The 24,590-nt window shown below is 41.0% G+C and overlaps 1 protein-coding gene across 3 annotated transcripts in view; it reads left to right on the forward strand.

Moving 5' to 3' along the window:
* Positions 1–24,590, forward strand: part of PPP4R1 (protein phosphatase 4 regulatory subunit 1) — a 53,521-nt gene that overhangs the window by 9,004 nt on the left and 19,927 nt on the right. For 2 of the 3 annotated variants that reach the window (XM_060200690.1, XM_060200689.1), the window contains exons 3-11: positions 950–1,034; positions 2,186–2,292; positions 4,430–4,572; positions 5,710–5,856; positions 8,336–8,443; positions 8,572–8,637; positions 9,300–9,458; positions 12,152–12,279; positions 21,217–21,749. In XM_060200690.1, the coding sequence (XP_060056673.1) occupies positions 976–1,034; positions 2,186–2,292; positions 4,430–4,572; positions 5,710–5,856; positions 8,336–8,443; positions 8,572–8,637; positions 9,300–9,458; positions 12,152–12,279; positions 21,217–21,749 (1,450 nt within the window). In that variant the 5' untranslated portion in view covers positions 950–975. Of the gene's footprint in view, positions 1–898; positions 1,035–2,185; positions 2,293–4,429; positions 4,573–5,709; positions 5,857–8,335; positions 8,444–8,571; positions 8,638–9,299; positions 9,459–12,151; positions 12,280–21,216; positions 21,750–24,590 lie in introns of all 3 variants that reach the window. The other variant, XM_060200688.1, reaches the window with a different exon arrangement.

Genomic DNA, 24,590 nt, shown 5'->3' on the forward strand with positions numbered 1-24,590 from the left:
AATATTTTTTTTTTTTAAAAAAATTCATTCATTTATTTATTTATTTTCCCTTTTGTTGCTTTTGTTGTTTTTTATTGTTGTAGTTATTGTTGTTCTTATTGATGTCGTTTTTGGATAAGACAGAGAAATGGAGAGAGGAGGGGAAGGCAGAGGGGGAGAGAAAGACAGACACCTGCAGACCTGCTTCACCGCCTGTCAAGTGACTCCCCTGCAGGTGGGGAGCCGGGGGCTCGAACCGGGATCCTAACACCGCCACATGCGCTGTACCCGCTGTGCTACCGCCCGACTTTCTAATATTTCTTATAGGGCATGTGTGCTGGTAATTTATGTGTCTGGGGAAAAAAAATCTTCATTTTACCTTTCTGTTTGAAAGATGAGAATTTCAAAGATAATGGAAAGATTTCTATCTAGGCTGCCTTTTCATTTTTCTTTTTAGTACTTAGACCATTTTTGTTCCACTGTCCTGACTTGCATTATTTCTGGTGTGGCATCTGCTGTAATGCTTCTTAATCTTTGTTCTGTATGAAAAGTGAGTTTATCTCTGATGGCATTCCAGAATGAGCTGCCTCAGTATTTGACTTGTTGATACTGTTCTGATTAAGTCCCCAGGTCTCTGTGACGCGACTTTTCCTGTGTTCTGTGATCACACCATCTGAAGTATCTATAACCTCTGATCCTTGTGTTCTAGAGGCAGTTAGAGCAATGGAAGCTGGAGTCTGACAAAGAAGAGGAAGTTTCATCTTTGACTTATTTGTGGTCTCTAAGTTGAATTTTAAGAGTTCTGACTCTGCACCACTCTGTTATGCTGATAGCCATTGTACCTCAGCTGCTTCAGACAGATAAGGGGTCCTTTTTAGTTTCAAGGTGTTACAAGTAGTATTTCTGATGTCTCTGCTAGTCGGTGTGGATGACTACAGCTCAGAGTCTGATGTGATTATTATACCTTCAGCCCTGGACTTTGTCTCACAAGATGAGATGTTGACGCCGCTGGGGAGATTGGACAAGTATGCTTCAAGTGAGAACATATTTAACAGGTATGTGTGTTTTCTTCTTACGGGGATGGAAGTGGAAGGGTCTTTTTTTGATCACATTAATTTCAGTAGGAAACGTGGTACTGTCCAGATTAAGTAGATCTTTTCGGATACATAGAGAGGCACAGAGAGACAAGTGGAATAGGACACCACGACACCTGGTGGAACAGGCCGTGGCAAAGCACACACCATGGGCAAGATATTCGGTCTCGTTCCCACCAAAACACACATAAAACTCATATTAATAGGATATGTAAATAGTGCTTGATATATTTTTTTATATAATTTTATAATTGAATATAGTTAAGTGAAGTTAATTTTCAGTAATCGTAGTAATTTTTCAGATCACTTAGAGAAGAAAAGTTTTTTGGTACCGATTCAGTCTCCACTTACTAAATTAAATTTCATACTGATATCTGTCATATAGAGCATTATAAATGATGGGGGGGGGGGCTGGCAAGACAGCATAGTTGTTATGCAAAAGACTTTGATGCCTGAAGCTCTGAGGTCCCAGGTTCAGTCCCCAGCACCACCATAAGCCACAGCTGAACAGTGCTCTGGTGTCTGTCTGTCTGTCACTCTCTCTCTGTATCTTTTTTCATTAAAAATAAATATCAAAATATATATATATAAACAAATAAATAAAAACAAATGATAGAAGGAAGATGACCAGAGGGCTCTGAACTCGTAACTCTCTCAGAACCCGGAGAGAACAAGGGAAAAAGGGAGGGACGTTTGGATGTGATGTGATAGGTATGAGTGTGACCTGGAAAGGAAGGGAAGATGGGACCGTAGAGAGTAAGAAGGGCAAACGTACACAAGTACAGACGGACAGTTGTAGAAATAATAGCCCCTATCTACAACCTCCGGAGAACTGCTGTGGCTTACAGTGGGGGGAGGGACTGGGGATCCAGAGCCCTGGTGGTGGCAATGGTGTGGGGTTGTACCCCTATTATCTTGTAACTTGGTAAATCAATATTAAATCTCTAAAACAATTTTTTTTTAAATGTATTAATAAAAAAAGAAATAGACTTAATATATGTTACAAACTGTATTAAGGGGATTTTATTAAAATTAGATGGATTTGCCTTGTTACAATTCTAAGTAGTAACTACCAACACCGCTGACGTCGTGTCATTTTCTTTTTCTCTCAGACAAATGGTGGCCCGAAGTTTATTGGATACGTTGAGGGAAGTCTGCGATGACGAGAGAGACTGCATTGCTGTTTTGGAAAGGATTAGCAGATTAGCGGACGATTCGGGTATGCATATATTTATGTTTACGCAGAGGGAGTAGACGTAACCCTGTTTCTATACAGATTGCTTTTATCAAATTTGCTTTTAAATCTCATGAAAATTTCAGTGTGGTGTGATACTACACAAGCTTTTCTGCACCATCCTCCCGTTCCTGCTCATTTTCTCCCTCACTTCTTTGAGATTGAAGTTGATGTTTTGGACACCTTATCACAGAATTATCTGTGACTCTTCTGGAGGGACATCTGTAGGTGGACGTGGCTACTCCCAGGAGGGAACTGGCCCTTGGGCCGCCTCTCAGACCCTCCTGCAACAAAAGGGTAATTAAGTCCTGAGAATACGGTTCAGCATGGAGCTGGAGTTCCCCAGGCTGTATTGCACTGAGCACGAATCTGAAAATTTCACATCATAAGAAAAGATATTTTCTGTGTTGTCAGTACTTCCCAAAAATTTACCAGTAGTTCCCAGAACTTACTGATTTTTCTTTTTTCTTTTTTTTAAATACTTACTTATTTATTCTCTTTTGCTGCCCTTTTTTTTTTTTATTGTTGTAGTTATTATTGTTGTCATTGTTGGATAGGACAGAGAGAAATGGAGAGAGGAGGGGAAGACAAGGGGAAAGACACCTGCAGCCCTGCTTCGTTGTAGGGGGGGAGCCGGGGGCTCGACTGGGATCCTTCCAGTGGTCCTTGCGCTTTGCGCCACGTGTGTTTAACCTGCTGCGCTACCGCCCGACTCCCCTGATTTTTCAATTGAGTCTATGAGGCAATAAATAAAGAGAAGAGGGTTTTTTTGTTGTTGTTGTTTGGAAGGAAAGTTTTGTTCTTTAGGCAAAGGGGAGCATTTGCTCCCCAAATTTCCTCACCCAGCTGATTGAGAACCAGAGTCTACCAGCACTAGCTAGACAGCAGGGGAAAGGGAAGGTCATGCACGGGCTGGTTTGCCAGCAGAAAAGAAAGTCAGAGCTGGGCGGTGGTCCCGATCTTTTTGCTACTGTGAGATCATTTCTTCTCTTTTCACTGTTATAGTTTTAGACTGTGAACCCATCGTTAGTGGACCTTCACAGGATTTTAGTGTTAGGATGAAGCCTCCTAGTCAATGTTTCCTCTAGGAGGTTTTGAAACCTACCTGGATTGGGGTTTTCAGTAACTAGGATTAACTTTATCTCAGTTCCATATGTGTTTGTGTTTATTTTGCCGGGAGGGTGGTGGGAGGCTGCTCTCGATGACTGGCTGTGTGGATTTAGAACTAAACCAGCTGCAAATCTGTTCTCAGAGTTTCTGAAATAACTAACTTGGAGCAGATTTTGTTGTTTTTAAACAAAACAAAAAAGTCCTTGGTAGCTGATGAGATAACACAGTGGTTATACAGAAAGACTTTTATGCCTGATGCTCCAAATAACCTGGTTCAGTCTTTTAAGAGAAGCCATGCTTTGGTTTAAAAAAAAAAAAACGAGAGGGAGAGGGGGAGGGGGAGGAGGAACTTGATTTATAAATGCACAATTAATGAAGCATTGGAAAGTAAGTGAAGACCCATTTTTGGACTCAGGCCAAGAATTAGAACTGACATCCCAAAAGTAATTTCAGTGCACCTTCTAATTTTTGTTTCTTCAAAGACAGTCTGTTTAAAAAAAAAAAAAAAATCAAGATCTATTTTGCTAGCCTAAAACATTATAGTAGATCATACTGAATGTGCCCTTTTTTGAAGTTCATGATGTTATGTGCAGTCTTAATTATAGATTCCTAAAATGCAGTCATGGTGACAATCGCATGAAAGTATTGCAGTGCTGAATATTTCAACTTACTCGCGATCATTATGAGCTGCTTCCAGTGTTAGTCTGTTGATGTTGCCGTGAGCCAAAGAGTCACTGGAGCACAAGCACCACGTTTCTGAATGGATTTACTTAGAGCTGGAGCCAGTGTTTGACAGGATATGAATAGACCTTTGATACCCCATACAGTTTTCTAAAGTGGAAGGCCTGTTCATAGTCCTTCCAGCAGTGTATGAGAGAGAGCTCCTGTTTACATCATTCGGTGATTTGATGTTTAGAAAAAAAAATTGGAACAATATTTCACTAAAGCTTTTCAAAATATTCTGAAGCTTTTCCGGGAAATATGTACGGTCATATTTCTATTATTTTAACAGAACCAACTGTGAGAGCAGAGCTGATGGAACAGGTGCCTCATATCGCACTGTTTTGTCAAGAAAACCGACCTTCCATCCCATATGCTTTTTCCAAATACTTACTACCTATTGTGGTTAGATACCTTGCTGATCAGAATAACCAGGTAAGAATGCCATTTACATGTTCTTTTTTTTTTTTTTTCATTTACATGTTCTTAATGGAAATTCATGTAATAGAACAGTATCAGTAAATGCTACCTTACGTAGTCTCGTTTGACTTTTTCTCTTTAACTTTGCTACTCTGCTTTGATCTTTCTTAATGCTAGTTATTTACTGAGTTTTGCTAAGAGACAGATACTGAGAGGGAGGGAGAGAGAGGGAGAGAGAAGCCTGCAGCATTGCTTTGCCGCTGGTGAAACTTAGCCCCTGCAGGTGGAGACAAGGTGCACCATCATCTGTTCCCAGTTACCCTGCTTTTCAAAATGACCCCTTTATCCTACGCAAGACAAGGGGAGAATCTGACAGGTCAAGGATTCCTTAATCCCATCCTATGCAATAACCAGTAGCTGCCTGCTCAGTTGATACCTCATAGCTGCCCTTCAGAGTTGGTTACTTTGTAAGACATCTTGGATCTGTGGCTTTACTGATGGACTTGGCTATGAGACAGTTTGGGACCGGTAATATAATTGAGTGGTAGAGCATATCCTTTGCATATTTGAGACCCTTCATGTGATCTCTGGTGCCCAAAGATGGTCTTGATGGCACTGTCTGTATAACAGTTAAAAAGTTAAAAAAGACAATCTCAAATCTTTATTTGCAAGGTTTTGCCAATTAGTAATGCTTTTTTTTTTTTAAGTTCTTTTTTTTTTTTGGCCTTCAGGGTTATCTCTTGGGCTCGGTGCCTGTAATACGAATCCACTGCTCCTGGAAGCTGCCCCCCCCCTTGTTGCCTTTGTTGTTTTATCATTGCTGCTGTTGTTATTGTTGTTGTTATTGCTGTCAGGACAGAGAAAGCAAGAGAGGAGGGGAAGACAGAGAGGAGGAGAGACAGATGGGCACCTGCAGACCTGCTTCATGGCTTGTGAAGCGACCTGTAGGTGGGGAGCTGAGGGCTCGGACGGGATCCTTACACTGGTCCTTGTGCTTTGCGCCATGTGCCACTTAACCAGCTGCGCTACCGCCCAGCCCCCATGAATACTTTTAAATTTAGAAGCAAAACTTTCCAAATCTGAAAAATCAAGTACTAAGAATGTTACTGTATTGTGTATATACTTTTATTTCTACTGTTATTTTTTCCCCAGGTAAGAAAAACAAGTCAGGCAGCTTTGCTGGCTCTACTGGAACAAGAGCTAATCGAGCGATTTGATGTGGAGACCAAAGTGTGCCCGGTGCTTATAGAGCTGACCGCCCCCGATAGCAACGATGATGTAAAAACGGAAGCTGTAGCTGTAAGTAACATGCGCTTCTTCCTTTTAGGTAAAGATTCGTCGCTGTACTGATTCTTAAGTCTTCATCAGGTGGCCTGCTGTAGGCCTTACGTGTGCTAAGTCTGTCCTGACTCACAAGTCACCACAGAGCATTCACTTTGAAATACATCACTGTGCTCGAATGGGAGTTAGGCTTACGGAGGAGAAGGCCTGTCCTCTGTGGACTCAGTCTTGTGCTCAGTGCCTCGGAGTTAGGTGACGTTATTACTGAACTATGAGGAAGGAAGATAGTCAGCAAGAAAGTAACAAGTGGCTGTCAATTCATTGTCCCGTCAAAGTGGAAAAGTGAGGTAGATTAAACAACTAGTGCATCCAGACACCTGAAATCTCTTCACTGAATGAAGGGGCTTTTGAATCCTTTCAGTTGCTATTGAATACTTTTCCCAGACTTTTAAAAAAAAAATTTATGTTTATTTACTTACTCCTTTTTGTTGCCCTTGCTGTTTTATTGTTGTAGTTATTATTGTTATTGATGTCGTCATTGTTGGATAGGACAGAGAGAAATGGACAGAAGAGGGGAAGACAGAGAGGGGGAGAGAAAGACAGACACCTGCAGACCTGCTTCACCGCCTGTGAAGCGACTCCCCTGCAGGTGGGGAGCCAGAGGCTTGAACCGGGCACCTTGCGCTGGACCTTGCGCTTTGTGCCATGCGCACTTAACCCGCTGCGCTACCACCGACTCCCTTCCCAGATGTTTTGTACAAATTAATAATAATACTTTACTCTTGCCCTGGCAACACAGCATGACAATTCACATAGATCTTAGTTACTAGACACATACAGATTCAGTATAATGAACGTCACAAAATCAAATGTAGTGATGAGTTTTTTGTTTTTTATGACATGGCTCACAAGTATTGTAGTTATTTTTAGAGTCATCATAAATAAAACAAGAATTAGAATCCTGTAATAACTATTGCGATTCATTTATGTGTACTTGAGCTTAGATAATTAGAATTCTGATAGTAAATTAGAAAAGTTACGCAAATTCATTTGAAGTTTCCTGAAACCTGATGTTTCCTAAACCTAAAGTGATATAACTACATATTTGTTAATATGAACAGACATGCAATAAAATTTTACAGTATTTCTGGATTATGGTGAGTTAAATTATATCACCTCCCATGTCCACTTCCCTTGGAATTTCTTTGGCTCCAATATTTTATTTTTAAATTCAGGTACCAGTTAAACATAGATACTGATACTTCTTTCAGTAATAATGTCATTAAAGTGAAATCCACACAAAATCATTTCAAAAAGTACAATTAAGCTGTATTCAAAGTGTACATTGCATTATTGTGCAGTTACCCTTTCTGTTCAGGTACAAAACACATTTTCTTATTTTTTTAAGTTCTTCATTCAAAGAGATGAATTTAAGCTTAATTTAAATTGATATTGGGTTTTATATTAGTAAACCACCATAGTCTTAGTAATACATCCTAAACCCAGATGCTAATTGTGAATCATTTTTCTGTTTTCTTTTGTTTGCCTCGAGGGTTATGTTTGCCTCGAGGGTTATCGCTGGGGCTCAGTGCCTGCACCACGAATCCACTGCTCCTGGAGGCCATTTTTTTCCCTCTTTTTGTTGCCCTTGTTTATCGTTGTTGTTATTATTATTATTGTTGTTGTTGTTGTTGTTGTTGGATAGGACAGAGAGAAATGGAGAGAGGAGGGGAAGACAGAGAGAGGGAGAGAAAGACACCTGCAGACCTGCTTCACCACCTGTGAAGCAACTCCCCTGCAGGTATGGAGCCGGGGGCTCGAACCGGGATCCTTACGACGATCCTTGCACGTGGCGCCACGTGTGCTTAACCCGCTGTGCTACCACCGCCTGACCTCCCCTAATTGTGAATCATTTTTCTGGGGTACATAATCTTCTGATTAATAAGATTGAAACTCTGGGAGCTGGGTACTGACTTAGCAGGTACAGCCCCAAATCAAGTCAGAGGACCCAGATTCAAGTCCTCAGATGCCAGCTGCAGAGGGAGCTTCATGAGCAGTGGAGCAGTCAGTGCTGCAGCCTCTCCTCTCCTCTCTGTTTCTCTCTCGCAGCCTCTCAGATACGGGGCTGTGTAGGCCCCACTCCCCAGTGATCAATAACCCTTATGGTCCAAAAATGCTTGATGCTATAGATAAAAAAAATTATGATTTTCTTATCCTCTGGGTTTTCTGTATAATTAGTAATTACTGGTTGACTTTTTGCTTGTAATTAGTATCTGTTTTTTTGTGTTTTTTTTTTTTTTTTTTTGGTTTTGTCTCCTATCTCTATAATACTGATAAAGAAGGCAGGTGTGTTTTTTTTGTTTGTTTTTTTGCAACATCATAGTAATGATACCAGTATTGTACATTTCGTTAGAATTATATATTTTCAGCAAGCATATCTTACTGGACGTGTTTGAGGATATTTTCAGTGTTCTCTTCTTGTTCTTATTTATTTTAGATAATGTGCAAAATGGCTCCTATGGTTGGGAAGGACATTACAGAACGTCTTATCCTCCCTAGGTTTTGCGAAATGTGCTGTGACTGCAGAATGTTTCATGTTCGAAAGGTATTGCTGAGTCTGTTTTTCTACTGAAGGACACATCATTTCAGTGGCTAATGTGTTGATAAGCGAAATTCAGAAGGTTAAAGAACTGTTGTGATATTTTGGGATGTTAACACTGCTTTTGTCTTCAGGTCTGTGCTGCCAATTTCGGAGACATCTGCAGTGTAGTCGGCCAGCAAGCTACTGAGGAGATGTTGGTAGGTACTGTAGACGCTGAAGGAGTGAATGATACATTGCAATGTTATATTGAAGTTCGGACCGCTTATGCTGCCTCCCCCCTCCGATTTCACTAAGACAATCCCATGAATGTCAATTTAAAAAATACATAAACTTCAAATTTAGGAGCTTATATGTCAACAGTCTATGCACTGGAATTGTATTTTGATAAGGGCAGTGTATTAAAAATGCAATCATAAGGAAAAACCCTTGATTGATTTTCCCTGCTCCCATTTATTGAGCAAATCATTTCTTACTCATCCAGATGAGTCTTTAAATTTTACTGTAGCCCTGAAGGACGTTAGTGACAAACCTGAAGTAGGTTACTTCTAAGTCATTATTGTAAATGATGTATACTTAATGTACATTTTGACATATTTGAAGAGTTTCTGAGGCTTTCTGTTACATGACATAATTACATCTAGGTATATGCTTCTAGGCAGCATTTAAGCTGTACTTCTTGGATTTAATTTGCTTTTCCTTAGTTGTTGGCTTCATGGATTAGTTGTCATTTATCTTAAATTACTAAGTATCAGTTCTAAACAGGCCAATGTTTAAGAAATTGCATTATCTTAGATCACTTTGAAAGCAGAAGGTGAATTCGAAGTAACGAAAGAACCTGCTCTACCACTGTCTCCTCCAGCTGTCCAGGTTTTTCCAGCTCTGCTCAGATAATGTCTGGGGTGTCCGGAAGGCTTGCGCTGAATGCTTCATGGCGGTCTCATGTGCAACTTGTCAAGAGATCAGACGGACCAAATTGTCAGCACTGTTTATTAACCTGATCAGCGATCCTTCACGCTGGGTACGACTTGTTTCATTGTAATTTTGTAAAAAACACATATAGCAGCGAATTGGATTTTTAAAATGATTTGAGCTTGATAATTGAGGGTGTATTCGAACACGTTTACCAGTAGATGGTAGTTTACTGTCTTTTAACTGGATGGGTCTTCTGTACAAGTATGACACCCGCGTTCTATTGATAGGATGTAGTACATCACCTTCAGGTGTTTCACCTTTCGGTTTCTAGGAAAAGTCTCACTTGGTCACTGTATAATAATAATTCTTTAGGTGCTGCTGAGTTTTGTTGGTCAGTATTTTGTTATGGATTTTTATATCTATATTATAAAAACAATGTTTTTTAACTTGACTTTTTTTTTTAAAGTTTTTTTTAGCATGCCATAGCATGTTTTTATTTATTCTCTTTTGTTGCCCTTGTTTTATTTTTGTAGTTATTATTGATGTCGTTGTTGTTGGATGGGACAGTGAGAAGTGGAGAGAGGAGTAGAAGACAGAGAGGGGGAGAAAAAGATACCTGCAGACCTGCTTCACCGCTTGTAAAGCGACTCCCCTGCAGGTGGGGAGTCAGGGGCTCAAACCGGTATCCTTACGCCGGTCCTTGCTTTGCACCACCTGCGCTTAACCCGCTGCACTACTGCCCGAGTCCCTTAACTTGATTCTTGACTTGCTTTTGTTATCACAATAATAGCAGTCTTATAAAATGATCTGGAAATTATACAGGTGTTCCCTCAGTGTCTTGAGAGATTTTATAAGGAATTAATACTCTTGAAAGTTTAGTAGAATTCAGCAGTAAAGCCATTGGGTTCTGGTGAATAGTTCTTTTTTTTTTCTATTTATTTATTACTAGATAGAGACAGAGAAATTGAGAGGAGAGATAGGGAGAGAGACAGAGACACACCTGTATCCCTGCTTCACCACTCGTGAAGCTTCCCCCCGCAGGTGAGGACCAGGGGCTCGAACCCAGGTCCTTGCGCACTGAACCCTTAACCAGGTGCGCCACTGCCCGGCCCTTCGCTTTTTTTTTTTTTTTTTTAATTTTATTTATTTGTTCCCTTTTGTTGCCCTTGTTGTTTTATTGTTGTAGTTACTGTTGTTATTACTGATGTCATCGTTGTTGGATAGGACAGAGAGAAATGGAGAGAGGAGGGGAAGACAGAGAGGGGGAGAGAAAGACAGACACCTGCAGACCTGCTTCATCGCCTGTGAAGCGACTCCCCTGCAGGTGGGGAGCCGGGGGCTCGAACCGGGATCCTTATGCCGGTCTTTGCGCTTCGTGTCGTGTGTGCTTAACCCGTTGTGCTACCGCCCAACTCCCCCCTTCACTTTTTTTAACCTTCACTTTTTAAAGGTCTGTCTAGGTGTCTTCTGTAGTGTAGTGACACATCATAAAGCGGTGTGTATTGCACTCCTAGAACACAGTCTTATAAGCTAATATTCTCTCAATAAAAATTTTTAAATGCTGATTAATTAATTAGGTCTAATGAAAGATTTAAAACAAACAAGAGAGTGGTTCCTCTCACTTTCCCCTATTTCATGTGTTGAAGTAGAAGGCTACATTTTTTTTTTTATATTCTTTTTATTTGAATTGCCACTTAAAGAATCTCCTTTTAAATTTTTTTAAATGTGTGTGTGCAAGTTATACATACTCAATTTTTGCTTATTTGGGATTTTTTTTTTTTTTGATTTAAAGAAATCCGTGCTGTGTACAGGGTTCCCGGCTAACAGGCTTTTTTCATTGAGCCTTGTGAGCATCATACCCGTTGCCTTTTGGCCTCCTTTATATTTGCTTCCAGACCTTCCTGAAACAAGGTGTATTTTCTTTTTTTCTCTGTTTCCTCTCCTTCCCTCCCCTCCCCTCCCCTCCCCTCCCCTCCCCTCCCCTCTCTTCTCTCCTCTGTTTTTTCCGAGCACCACTTAGCTCTGGTTATTGGAGATGCTGGGGATTGCACCTAGGACCTCTTCCAAGTCCTCTGCACAGCTAATAGCTGTGTGTGCTCTCTCTAGCTAACCCATTACGTTTATTTTGTTCATTTTATTGCATTATATTCCTCCCTCGGCAGTCTTGGTTTTATTTATCTTTTGTATTATTATTATTATTTTTTTTTTTTTGCCCATCATAACTTTTGTATTCTTGAGAATACAGTTGGACTTCCTTTAGTTTTTTTCAAGGCCAGCGCTGTGTAGGATCTCATATTCAAATTTTCAGAGTTTGTATACTAAAGCCAGCAGACTGAAAAATCGGGATAAGGTGTTCTGAGCCGGTAGTAGAGAGCAAAGAGCAGTAACTGCCGGGCCGGGTGGTGGCGCACCTGGTTGAGCGCATGTCTTGCAGTGTGCAAGGACCCGGGTTCGAGCTTTCCGAGTGGTGAAGCAGGGCTGCAGGTGTCTCTCTGTCTCTCTCCCTCTCTGTCACCCCCCTCCCTCTGATTCTGCCCGTCTCTAATAAATAAAAAGAAAAAGTAAAAAGAAAAGAGCAGTAACTGCCATACTCAAGTCTGGGGGGAAAGACGGCAGGGGTCAGAGACAGATGGTGTGCAGCGGTCAGAGGACCAGTGTCTTTAGAAGAAACGGCTGTCACCAGTCTCTCTGCGCTCAGTGCGGGTGCACACAGACTCACGCAGCGGCGACTAACTGGGACTACATTTCTCACGTATTTTGTATTCTACTACTGTCCTTGTTTCTCTTTTTCCTTCATAGGTTCGCCAAGCAGCTTTTCAGTCTCTGGGACCTTTCATATCTACGTTTGCTAACCCATCTAGCTCAGGCCAATATTTTAAGGAGGAAAACAAAAGTTCAGATGATGCGTCTGTAGAAGAAAAAAATAGGTAACATTTTTAAAGCTTTGCTTCCGGTTTCACTGCCTGCAAATGTTTTTTCATTTCTGTTGGTGTACGGTAAGTAGGTGCATTCATTTATCTTAACAAAAATCAGTAAATAAGATTTTATTTTTAAAATATTTGTTAAAATTTTTTTTTCAGTTATATAGTAAGTATGAAGCTGGCTAAGTGGCATGTGAAAAACCAGGTGCTAGGTTCCAACATAATTTTCTGATAAGTTAAAATTTAATGAACTACATGCTTAGCAGTCATCTGTTATTTACAGTGTGCAAAGTAGCAGTCAAGAATTAAAAGGGTAAAAAAAAAAAAAAGAAAAAGGTATGGATTTTTAGGTTTTGTCATTTTTATAATTTAGGAGTGTGTTTTCGAATATAGTCTATATTTTACTACATAGCCAGTTCGTAAATTAAATGATTTGTAAACCTTGATTCTCTGTTTACACAGTGATCGTAGTCTTTCAGTTGAAGGGGATATAGTTTAATGATGTGCATTAATTTAGTTTACTAGCCAGAATACCAATCATATTAGTCAGCTAGACCATCCAGAATCTTTAGTTTTAAGACTTTCTGCATTAGAAAATTTCAATCGAGTTACAGGTTTCTGAAACAATGGAATAGGTGCTTAAGTGAAAATGATCTGAAAGCTGTCCCAGTGCATGAGAAACGTGTGCAGCTTTCTAGTTAGCAGTTGAAATGGTCAAATGCCTGTTTTTGAAGCAGTCCCTGCCTGTAACGCATGAGTTGCCGTAGTGTTTTGTCCCTCCCTCGTCATGAATCTAATGGACATTTTCTTCTGTAGGTCTTGCTTGATACTGTGATCTTTGCTTTCTTGGTGTTTTGATTTGACAGTTCTTCCTTTCTTCTCTGCTGCCTTGTTTTACCTTTTTGCCGTTCTCCTACTGTCCTTTTGACTAGCCAAACAAACCTGAGGTTCTGTTTTTTAAAAGGAAGAAAAGTCACTTCCACCTGCAGGGGAGTCGCTTCACAGGCGGTGAAGCAGGTCTGCAGGTGTCTGTCTTTCTCTCCCCCTCTCTGTCTTCCCGTCCTCTCTCCATTTCTCTCAGTCCTATCCAACAATGACGACAATAATAATAACTACAACAGTAAAACAACAAGAGCAACAAAAGGGAATAAATAAATGATGGGGGAAACTTTTTTTTTTTAAGTCAGTGTATCGTTAACTATATAGAGACAGTTACGTAACTTTGACTTATTTTTAAATCTAGAGTGAGCCTAGTAACTGAAAGGATGGATTATATGAGACTAGGGCCAGCAGACTTTCTGTAAATGGCCAAATAATACTGTCGTTATCCATCACACTTATTTAACTCGGCTTCAGTGTGGACACAGCCCTAGATAGTCTGTGTGGCTATTCCAACAAGACTTTACTGACTGGCTGTTGTGAGTGATCTGATCGCTAGTCCAGTAACTGCTTTTAGTTGGACATTATTGGAAGACATATTTCTACCTATAATCCTAAGTCCTCTTCTACTGTAGCGAGGTATGACATTATGTTGAGTTGATGCCTTTTGTAGTTTTTGGATTTTCAGTACATTATTTGATTTTATTAAATTGCGTTGATGGCACTGTGGAAAGGAGCGAACTCCTCTTTAAGGAAGGGATTATGTGAAATGCTGTGAAGCTTTCGGACAGCTTAAACTTCTGACTTGTTAAAGGGTGGTCTTACATTAATCTAGAACCGTTAGTTCTCTCTAAATTACCATATAGACTTTTAAATCTTTATTTATTTATTGGATAGACACAGCCAGAAATTGAGAGGGAAGGGGTGATAGAGAGATAGAGAGACACCTGCAGCCCTGCTTCACCACTTGTGAAGCTTTCCCCCTGCAGGTGGGGACCAAGGGACTTGAACCTGGGTCCTTGCACACTGTAACATGTGCGCTCAACCAGGTGCGCCACCTCCTGGTCCCATTTTTTTTTTTTTAAGATTTTATTTATTTATGAGAAAGCTAGGAGGAGAAAGGACCAGACATCACTCTGGCACATGTGCTGCCAGGGATCGAACTCAGGACTTCGTGCTTGAGAGTCCAAAGCTTCACCACTACACCACCTCCCAGACCACACCATACAGACTTTTTTTAAAAGCTGTCTTACTGCTTTTTTAAGAGTAAGTAGTTAATTTTTCAAATTGTAATTGAGTGCCTACTATGAACCAGCTAAGGTCTTCTCATTTCCCTGGAGTTGAGAGTCACCCCACATTTGAAAAAGTAACCATGTTTCTGATAATATATTTCTACTACTCTTTGTTTATTATGTCACATATCACCTAATCTTGGTAACATTTAATATTACTTAATGCTCTGTAGTGCGTTCATTGATTAGAAATCTGTGCCCTTCCATACAGAATTTATCTTTCACTTTGCAGGGATCCGCTTTCTTTTTCTTTTTCTTTCTCTTCTCTCTCTCTCTCTCTTTTTTTTTTTTTTTTTACCAGAGCATTGCTTAGTTTTGATTTATGGTGGTGTGGGGAATTGAACCTGGGACTTTAAAGCCTCAGGCACGAGAGTCTCTTTCCATAACCATCATGCTCTTTCCCCTGCCCTATTTTATTTTATTTTACTTATGAAGTGGAAGTATTGACAAGAGCATAGGATAAGAAGGGCAATTCCACACAGTTCCCACCACCAGAACTCCATATCCCACCCCCTCCCCTGATAGCTTTCCCATTCTTTATTCCTCTGGGAGCATGGACCCAGGGTCATTGTGGGATGCAGAAGGTGGAAGGTCTGGCTTCTGTAATTGCTTCCCCGCTGAACATGGGTGTTGACAGGTCGATCCATACTCCCAGCCTGTCTCTCTCTTTCCCTAGTGATCTGGGAAGGTGGGGCCTTTTAATTTTTATTTCTTTGGTTTTTTTTAATATATATTTATTAATTTTCTCTTTTGTTGCCCTTGTTTTATTGTTGTGGTTATGATTGTTGTTGTTGGATAGGACATAGAAGTAGAGAGAGGAGGGGAAGACAGAGAGGGGGAGAGAAAGATAGACACCTGCAGACCTGCTTCACCGATTGAGCCTGCAGGTGGGGAGCCGGGGCCTTGAACCAGGATCCTTCCGCCGGTCCTTGCACTTTGTGCCACGTGCGCTTAACCCACTGCGCTACTGCCCAACTCCCCATTTGTTTTTTTTTTAAACTAATGTTTCTAAGTTTACTTCTGAAACAAACACCAGATTTGCATTTTTAATTATGTAGAATAAGCATTCTCTCTCTTTAAATTAACAATTCATTTTCTTTATATTATTTTTATAGTCTTTTTAAAAAGATTTTATTTATGAATGAGAAAGGTAGAATGAGAGAGAGAAAGAACCAAACATCACTAGGAGATGTGCTACTGGTGGTTGAACTTGAGATTTCATGCTTGAGAGTCCAGTGCTTTACCCGCTGCGCCACTTCCCCGAGCGTTAGAATAAGCTGTCGTGCCATCAGTGTGGATGTTCACTTGTTTCTCCCAGCTTTCTGTTTGGGAAGCAATCCTGGTTCATTCATATCTCATTTAACAAAATGACTGTCAGCATGTCTGCTGCCTGTGGACTCACCAGGCCCAAGAATCTTTTTCCTGAGTTCCTTTTTCAGGAGCTCCATACACAGCCTCTGTGTCTCTGTTGTCTAGAGCACCGTGAGGAGAATGTTAACTTTGAGTGTTACCTCTCAGTTGTGTGCTGGCTTGCATGTGTACCATCCAGCAGACTGCCGGTTTCTATCCTTGCGTGTATTAACACCTTCTCCGGGCCTGGTACATAATTTTGCACACAATTCGTTCTAACGGAATTATTTTAATAAAGGAATGATTTGATTTCCAAAGCCTTAAGTCAACCACTTAGTGGCAGCTCTCATCAGTCTAGCTTAATGCCAGATTGTGACTTTCTGGTTTTTGTGTTTTTTTTTTTTGCCAGAGTGTTGGCTCTCGCTGTTGAGGATATTATTGAAACCTGGGAATTCTGAGCCTCAGGCATAAAAGTCTTTTGTATAACTATTATGCTTTCTCCCAACACTTATGTACACATGAAATTGATACTAAGTTATTTATTCACATATGAAAGCACTTCACTGATATTAAGACTTCTCTTAGTTTACCCAAAGTGATTAAAAGATGTGCTGGAAAGATTTTCTCTGCCTTTATCTCAGTATGTAATGTTTTTTTTAAATCAGATATTCCATTGGCCATTTTCTCCTTAAAATACTTATACTTAACTTTCTAGATACACAGCCATTAGCCTCGAACTCTGAAAATATAATTGTAAATTTATTTATTTTTTTATGCTTACTTATTTTCCCTTTTGTTGCCCTTATTTTTTCATTGTTGTTGTAGTTATTGATGTTGTTGTTGTTGGGTAGGACCGAGAGAAATGGAGAGAGGGAGGGGGGAAGAGAAAGACAGACACCTGCAGACCTACTTCACCGCCTGTGAAGCGACCCCACTGCAGATGGGGAGCCGGGGGCTTGAACCCGGATCCTTCCTCCCTTCCTTACACTTTGCACCATGTGTGCTTAACCCATGTGTGCTACCTCCCGACTCCCTGTAAATTTATTTTTGACACTAGAAGAAACGTTTTATAATTCCCTTTGTGGGAAATAGTTCATTTACTTCCTGTGTTCTTACTACTAATGATCTCTTGGTAAATAGGACAATTCTTGTTATGCAGAATCACTTATCCAATTTTCAAAACATAGTTTATCTATTTGTTTATTTATTTTGCCTCCAGGGTTATTATTACTGGGGCTTGGTGCCTGCACCATGAATACACTGCTCCTGGAGGCCATCTCTTTTCCATTGTTATTGCTTCTGTTATTGTTGTGATTGTTGTTGGATAGGACAGAGAAATTGAGAGAGGAGGGGAAGACAGAGAGGGGGAAAGAGAGATAGACAGACACTGCAAACCTGCTTCACCGCTTGTGAAGTGATCTCCTGCAGGTGGGGAGCCGAGGACTCTGAACCGGGATCCTTTTTTCTTTGCAGTTCGCGCCATGTGCACTTAACCCATTGCACTACCGCCTGACCCCCAACGTAGTTTATTTCTATAATAGCATTTGGAGATCTGACAATTAACAGTGTCATAAAACTTTTGGTGTTTATTAGGTTATTCTTGAATTAATAGCCAGCTTCACGAAAAATTAGCATTCACAGAATATATATTTCTTGATAGTTTTATGTCGCTATTATGTTTAGTAAACCCAGAATTTAAAAACTAAGGAATCTGTAAATTTTTTCTTTTGATTATCTTTTTGAAAACAGTACTAGGAGTTTTAAGTTTGGGTAATTGCATTACATTAGTTAGACAAATAGTATGACTTGGTTAGTCATTCAATTCATTTTTATTCTCTTCAGAATATTAAAATTTAATCTGAACCCTGAGATGAGAACAAAGATTAAGGAATGTAATGCTCTTGGCATTGTTTTATATACAGAACGATAAATAATTTTTAATTGAGGGTGGGGTGTAGAACTGAGAAGGGAGAGACCCAGAGAGATTTTCAGGTTCCTGGCTGGAGAGACTGAACTCATGGCATCAACTATGACTGAAAAAAAGCTTGAGTTCAAGTAACTGGGTGAGATGTCGGTGTCTGTGTCAGAGTCTAAGTGGTTGGACGCCAGAGGTTTGTAGGTTATTTATCAACTCCAAAAGGACTTGCAGAAATCTTAAAACTGAAAAAAAAAAAAATGTCTTAGTTGAAGATGGGTCTCTCCCTTACTTGTCAGTTCCACCATGTAAGTCCTGTCAGTTCTGTCATAATTCAAATGTGCTCAAATTCTGCAACTTTCACTTAAAAAGTCATTGTTGTCTGTCACCTACTCTTCTGTCACTCTTGCTCCTGCCTTACCTCCAAACCTTTCTTCTTTCTTTCTTTTTTTCATTGGATAGGACAAAGAGAAATTGAGAGGGGGAGAAATAAAGGTAGACCTGCTCACAAGCCTGCCTCACCACTTGTGAGGTACGCCCCCTGCATGTGGGAAGTGGGGCTTGAACCTGGGCCTTGTGCATGATAATATCATCACTTAGGTATGCCACTGCCTAACACACACACACACGCGCGCACACACACACACACACACGTGCACACACACACACACACACACACACACACACTGCCACCAGCCAATTTTTTTTTTCCTCCTAAGCCAGAGCACTGCTCAGCTCTGGTTTATAGTAATGTGGGAGATTGAACCTGGGGCCTTGGAAGCTCAGGCATGAAAGTCTCTTTGCATAACCGTTGTGTTGTCTACTTCTACCCTCTCCAGCAACTTTTTTTTTTTTTAATTTGCTTTCTCCCTCCTTTTGTTGCCCTTGTTTTATTGTTGTTGCAGTTATTATTGTTATTGATATTGTCGTTGTTGGATAGGACAAAGAGAAATGGAGAGAGGAGGGGAAGATAGACACCTGCAGACCTGCTTCACCAACTGTGAAGCGACTCTCCCCTGCAGGTGGGGAGCCAGAGGCTCGAACTAGAATCCTTCCGCCGGTCCCTCCGCTTTGCGCCAATGTGCTTAACCCACTGTGCTACTGCCCGACCTCCCTCCAGCAACTTGTTGTACTGCATGCATTCAAAATGGTCTTTCAGAACTAGCACAGTGAAGAATATAATTCTTGTAATTCATTTCTCTTTGTTTCCCTTCTTTGTTTTCCTTTCTCTTTGTTTCTCTTCTCCCTCCCCCTCTCAACTTACTCCTTTATGAGAAACACAAACACAGACAGAAGAGGAGACAGATAATGAAGGTATCACTCCACATGTGGTCTTGGGGATTGAGCTTAAGACCCCATACTTAACCCCAACGCACTATCCAGTACTCCACTTGCTGGACCCTTCCTGCATTATTTTTCATACTCTGTAAGGTAAATTCCAGAGGGAGTAAGTGTGAAATAAATTGGTTTCTTAAAAGTTTTCCATCTATTATTTCCTTCTCCTAACTTTATAAACACATTGACATTTTCTGGGTGTACTAGAACTCTTGCCTTTTTTTTTTTTAAGATTTTATTTATTTATTTATTAATGAGAAAGAAGGAAAGAGAGAAAGAAGCAGACATCACTCTGGTACATGTGCTGCTGAGGACTGAACTCAGGACCTCATGCTTGAGAGTCCAGTGCTTTATCCACTGTGCCACCTCCCGGACCCCTCATTCTTGCCTTTGCATTTTTCCTTTTGGTACATTTTCTTTTTTCTTAGCTTCACAAACATGTATTGATTCTTATATAAAACTACTCACCATTTCCTTGAAAGCCCGTAGTTTGAATTCTCATCTTGCTTACTGTATAGCCGTACTTACTGCTTATATGCTGGTTGTTTCTGTTTCCCTCTTAATGTAATCTCAAAAGCAATTTCTGCATCTCATGTGTGCATATATATATATATATGTCTTCAACATTGATTTCATTTCCTGGCTCCTAGTAGGTGGCTCAATTCATGTTAAATTTAACTGAGGTGAATTAAGCCCAGGGGATAGTCACTGGAATTTCCCATAGTGCTTCAGTTCAGGCAGTGGTGATAATCAGTGGACTTTAGAGTTTGTCCTTGTCGATTACTTGATCCCCCTTTTGGAGGAAACTTCCGAAGTAAAGGTGGTAAGTGTGGAAGAAATAGAATTCACTTTGTATTTACCTGTAAGCAGGTTTTAATATATTTGTGAAAGTTTTTTTTTTAAGATTTTATTTATTTATTTTAAATATCTTATTTATTTATGAGAAAGACAGGAGGAGAGAGAAAGAAGCAGACATCACTCTGGCACATGTGCTGCCGGGGATCGAACTCAGGACCTCATGCTTGAGAGTCCAGAGCTTTATCACTGCGCCACCTCCCGGACCACACAAGATTTTATTTATTTATTAATGAGAAGATAGGAGGAGAGAGAAAGAAGCAGACATCACTCTGGCACATGTGCTGCCAGGGAATCAAACTCAGGGCCTCATGTTTGAGAGTCCAATACTTTATCCACTGCACCACCTCCCGGACCACTGTGAAAGTTATTTTAAGATATTTTCTAATGTGCAGAGGTGTTTTCTTCTTTTTTTTTTTTTTTTTTTATAACCAAATTGGTTTTAACTCACAGCTTTTCACTATGTCACTGAAACAGGTAACAGTACAAGATAGATGGGGAGTCGGGCGGTAGCACAGTGGGTTAGTGGTGCAAAGGGCAAGGACCAGCATAAGGATCCCGGTTCGAGCCCCCAGCTCCCCACCTGCAGGGGCGTGGCTTCACAGGCGGTGAAGCAGGTCTGCAGGTGTCTGTCTTTTCTCTCCCCCTCTCTGTCTTCCCCTCCTCTCTCCATTTCTCTCTGTCCTATCCAACAATGATGACATCAATAACAACAACAACAGTAATAACTACAACAATAAAACAAGGGCAACAAAAGGGAAAATAAATATAAAAAATCAGATAGATGAAAATAGGCATCTCTCTTAAAATGCATTGGAGGGATTTGGTCTTCTTAATGAGATTTTTTTTTAGGTATTATTATTATTATAATTTTTTAAAGGTTGTATTTATTAATGAGGAAGATAGGAGGAGAGAAAGAACCAGGCATCACTCTGATACATGTGTTGCTGGGGATTGAGCTCAGGACCTCATGCTTGAGAGTCCAGTGCCTTAACCATCGCACCACCTCCCAGACCACTTAATGAGATTTTTTTTTATTGATTAGTATAGTATTAGAGAATTCCAGGATTCCTAAATGGTATTTACTTTAATACCATTTAGGCTTACACTTTACAGATATATACGTCTCTGAACACAGAACAGCTGGTAGAAAGCAAATTATTATCAGTAATGACATATATGTAAACTGCTCCGTTTGTATGATCTGTAATTGTAATATTTAAGTTGTCTGAATGCCTTAAGTAGTCTCATCGATTTTTTTTTCCCAGTAGTTATTTTTATACTTTGTTTTTTTGTTTTTTTCCCTAATTGTAACAGCATGAGCAATCACGAAGCCCCAGAGGATATTCAGATCAGCCCCGAGGACATTCCTCCAGCTCCTGCAGACCCCCCTGTTAGTAATTCCAGTGTCCCGCTGGGAGACGGGACGGAAGACTGTGCTGAAACATCTAGGAAAGCTCCGCGTGAAATGGCTGTTCCGACGGACGGTTCTTTACTTTGTCCTTTGTCCTTAGAGTCTCACCAGGAAGCAGTCCCTAGTGAGACCGGCAAAAAGCCCGTCAACTGCAAACACACGTTGCCGCCAGAGGCTGGCCCAAGCGCACAGGATTCAGCTGTCTTCGATCAGGAATTGTACAATTCGTTCCATTTCTGGAGGACTCCTCTTCCGGAAATAGATCTAGATATAGAGCTCGAGCAGGACTCTGGAAGTCAGTCTAACCAAGAGAAACCAGAAGCAGCAGGCGGACTGGCTTCACTGGGCTCTCCAAATGTCACTGTGGCCACCCGCAAGGAGCTGGAAGAGATGATAGAGAACCTAGAACCCCACATTGATGACCCGGATGTTAAAGGTATGAAGACTCAGCCAGCCGCGCTGTCTGTCGTGAAACTAGTAGCATGCCGGGCTGGGCGGTGGCACATCTGGCTAAGCACGCGCGCTAAAATGTGCGAGGACATCGGTTTCAAGCCCCCAGAGGGGAAACACTGAAACAGGGGTCTCTCTCTCCCTCCCTCCTTCTCTCCCTCCGTCCCTCTCATTTCCCCCTCGTCTCGCTCAACTTCTCTATATCCCTATCCAAAAAAATTAAGCTAGTATATCACCACTTACTGGCTTCTGTTTCCAGAACCTTTTATGCCTTTTATGGCTCCGTGTGCCTGATGTGTGCGGTTTCATGTCTATTGTCTTGATAAATATAACTAAACTGATTTTCAGGAGATTTCATTGTTTTCTTAACGGTAGCCCATAAGTCATGGTGGATTTTTCAGTCTCTAAAACAAAACAGTCTTTTCAGTATTCCAGGGTTATCTCTGGGGCTCTGTGCCGGCTAGGAGTCCACTGCTCCTGATGGGCTTTATTTTTTTTTTCCTTCCCCTTCCATTTTATTGGATAGAACAGAGAGAAATTGAGAGAGGATGGGGCAGATAGGGAGAGAGAGGGGCTGGGTGGTGGCACACCTGGTTGAGCACATATGTTACTATGCTCAAGGACCCAGGTTTGAGTCCAGTCCCCACCTACAGGGGGAAAGCTTCACAAGTGGTGAAGCAGTGTTGCAGGTGTCTCTCTGTCTCCCCCTGCCCTCTCAATTTCTGGCTGTCTCTATCTGATAAATAAAGAAGATAAAAAATAAAAAGAGAAAGGCAGACAGACACCTGTAGATCTGCGTCACTACTTGTTGAGTGTGTCCTTGTGCTTCGTACTGTGTGCGCTTTGGGGTGCCAGGCAGTCGCCCACAGCCGGCTAAGTGCACAAGGACCCGGATTGAGCCCTCGCCCCCCCATCTGCATGGGGGATGCTTCAGGATCAGTGAGGCAGGTCTGTAGGTGTCTCTTTCTCTGTCCCTCTCTATTTCCCACTCCCCTCCCCTCTTAATTTCTTGCTGTCCTATCCAATAAAATGGAAGAAAAAAAAAAAAGGCCACCAGGAGCAGTGGATTCATAACGGTGACACCAAGCCCCAGTGATAATCCTGGTGGCAATTTTAAGAGTTTTCAGGGACTGAAATGAGATAGTCGTGTTGTGAGTATACAGACATGTCTTTGCATTATAGGACAGAAGTAGTTTAAATGGAAGATCAAGAATAAGAAGTAATAAAATACGAAGATATTAAGAAGAGCTCCCCCTCCCGTTTTCTTTCGTTTTGTTTATTTTTCTGTTTTACAAAGATCTGTTTAATTTTTTTTATTGAGAGAGAGGAGAACCAGAGCAGTTTGGTGTATGTGATGCTAGGGGTCGAACATGGGGCCTCCCTGTGCTTGAAAGTCCAATGCTTCATCCATTGGACCCCCTCCTAAGCTACCCCCCTGGAGCCCCAATTCCAAATGCCTGGGGAAGTTGAGGCTTTTTTTCCCCACTTAGCTCAAGACTATCCCAGAATCCCTTATTTGAATTTGAGATCACAAAACGAATTCAGTATTGACCACACACAGCTACTGAGCAGAATTGCCAGTACCAGTCTTATTTTTATTTATTCAGTGACTTCTGTTGATGTGCTAATGATCGACAAGACCATAGGATAAGAGGGGTCCAAGCCCAGTACCAGTTTTATTTACCGCAGCTGGGTCCAGAGGCCACCAAAGGAAAGACTCTCACTATCACAGAATATACCGCAACATAACTGAGTCCTAGGGAAATTGGAAAAGTACGTTGCTGGGTGATTTGGTAACATTGTTAGGAATCTGCCACCAGTGTGGTCTGTTAAGGAGCCAGAGGCCACAGAGGTTTAGCTCAGCTGCGCCGGCTTCTGTAAGGAAGGCGTCAGGGTCAGAATCTCCAGGCGGTCCCTATTTCTGAGCATGTCCCTCTAGGACCAGTGTCCCTTCACAGATCCCTAGTTAAACGGCCAGCATTTCCTTCACCATTTTACTGCTACAAAATGAGTAATATTAGTCATCCTGCTTTTTTTGTTTGTTTTGTTTTTACATATTTATTGATTCCCTTTTGTTGCCCTTGTTGTTTTATTATTGTAGTTATTGTTGTTGTTATTGATGTCGTTGTTGTTGGTTAGGACAGAGAGAAATGGAGAGAGGAGGGGAAGACAGGGGGAGAGAAAGATAGACACCTGCAGACCTGCTTCACCGCCTGTGAAGCGACCCCCCTGCAGATGGGGAGCTGGGGGCTCGAACCGGCATCCTTTGGTCTTTGAGCTTTGCACCACATGCGCTTAGCCTGCTGCGCTACAGCCCGACTCCCTGTCGTCTTGCTTTTTTTTGATGGAATTTTGTGTTGGGAAGAAAGAAACGAATGAAAGAGAATTATTTTGCCTTTATTTGAATATTGAATACCAGCAGCTTACAAGTACATGGCAAGGCATACAGGTATATTTTGAAATTTAGAGAAATAAGTTATATTCATTCATCTAAAAGTTTTAATGTGGGGACGGGGGGGGGGTAGATAGCATAATGGTTATGCAAACAGACTCTCATGCCTGAGGCTCGACAGTCCCAGGTTCAATCCCCTGTACCAGCATAAGCCAGAGCTGAGCAATACACTGGTAAAACATACAAAATTAAAAAATAAATAAATAAAAATAAAAGTTTTAATGTGGTAGGTCTTAAAGACCTACATAGATTACTTATAATAGTTGCATTAGGAAATCCTTGCAGCTACCCTAAAATTGAAGATATTTATGTGACATAGATAGCCTTTGTTTTAAAAATTAGATACTTTATTTTAAATTTAAAAAAAAATGCACG

This window comes from Erinaceus europaeus, chromosome 10 (assembly GCF_950295315.1).
Source record: "Erinaceus europaeus chromosome 10, mEriEur2.1, whole genome shotgun sequence".
In the NCBI taxonomy this organism is placed as follows: Eukaryota; Metazoa; Chordata; class Mammalia; order Eulipotyphla; family Erinaceidae; genus Erinaceus; species Erinaceus europaeus.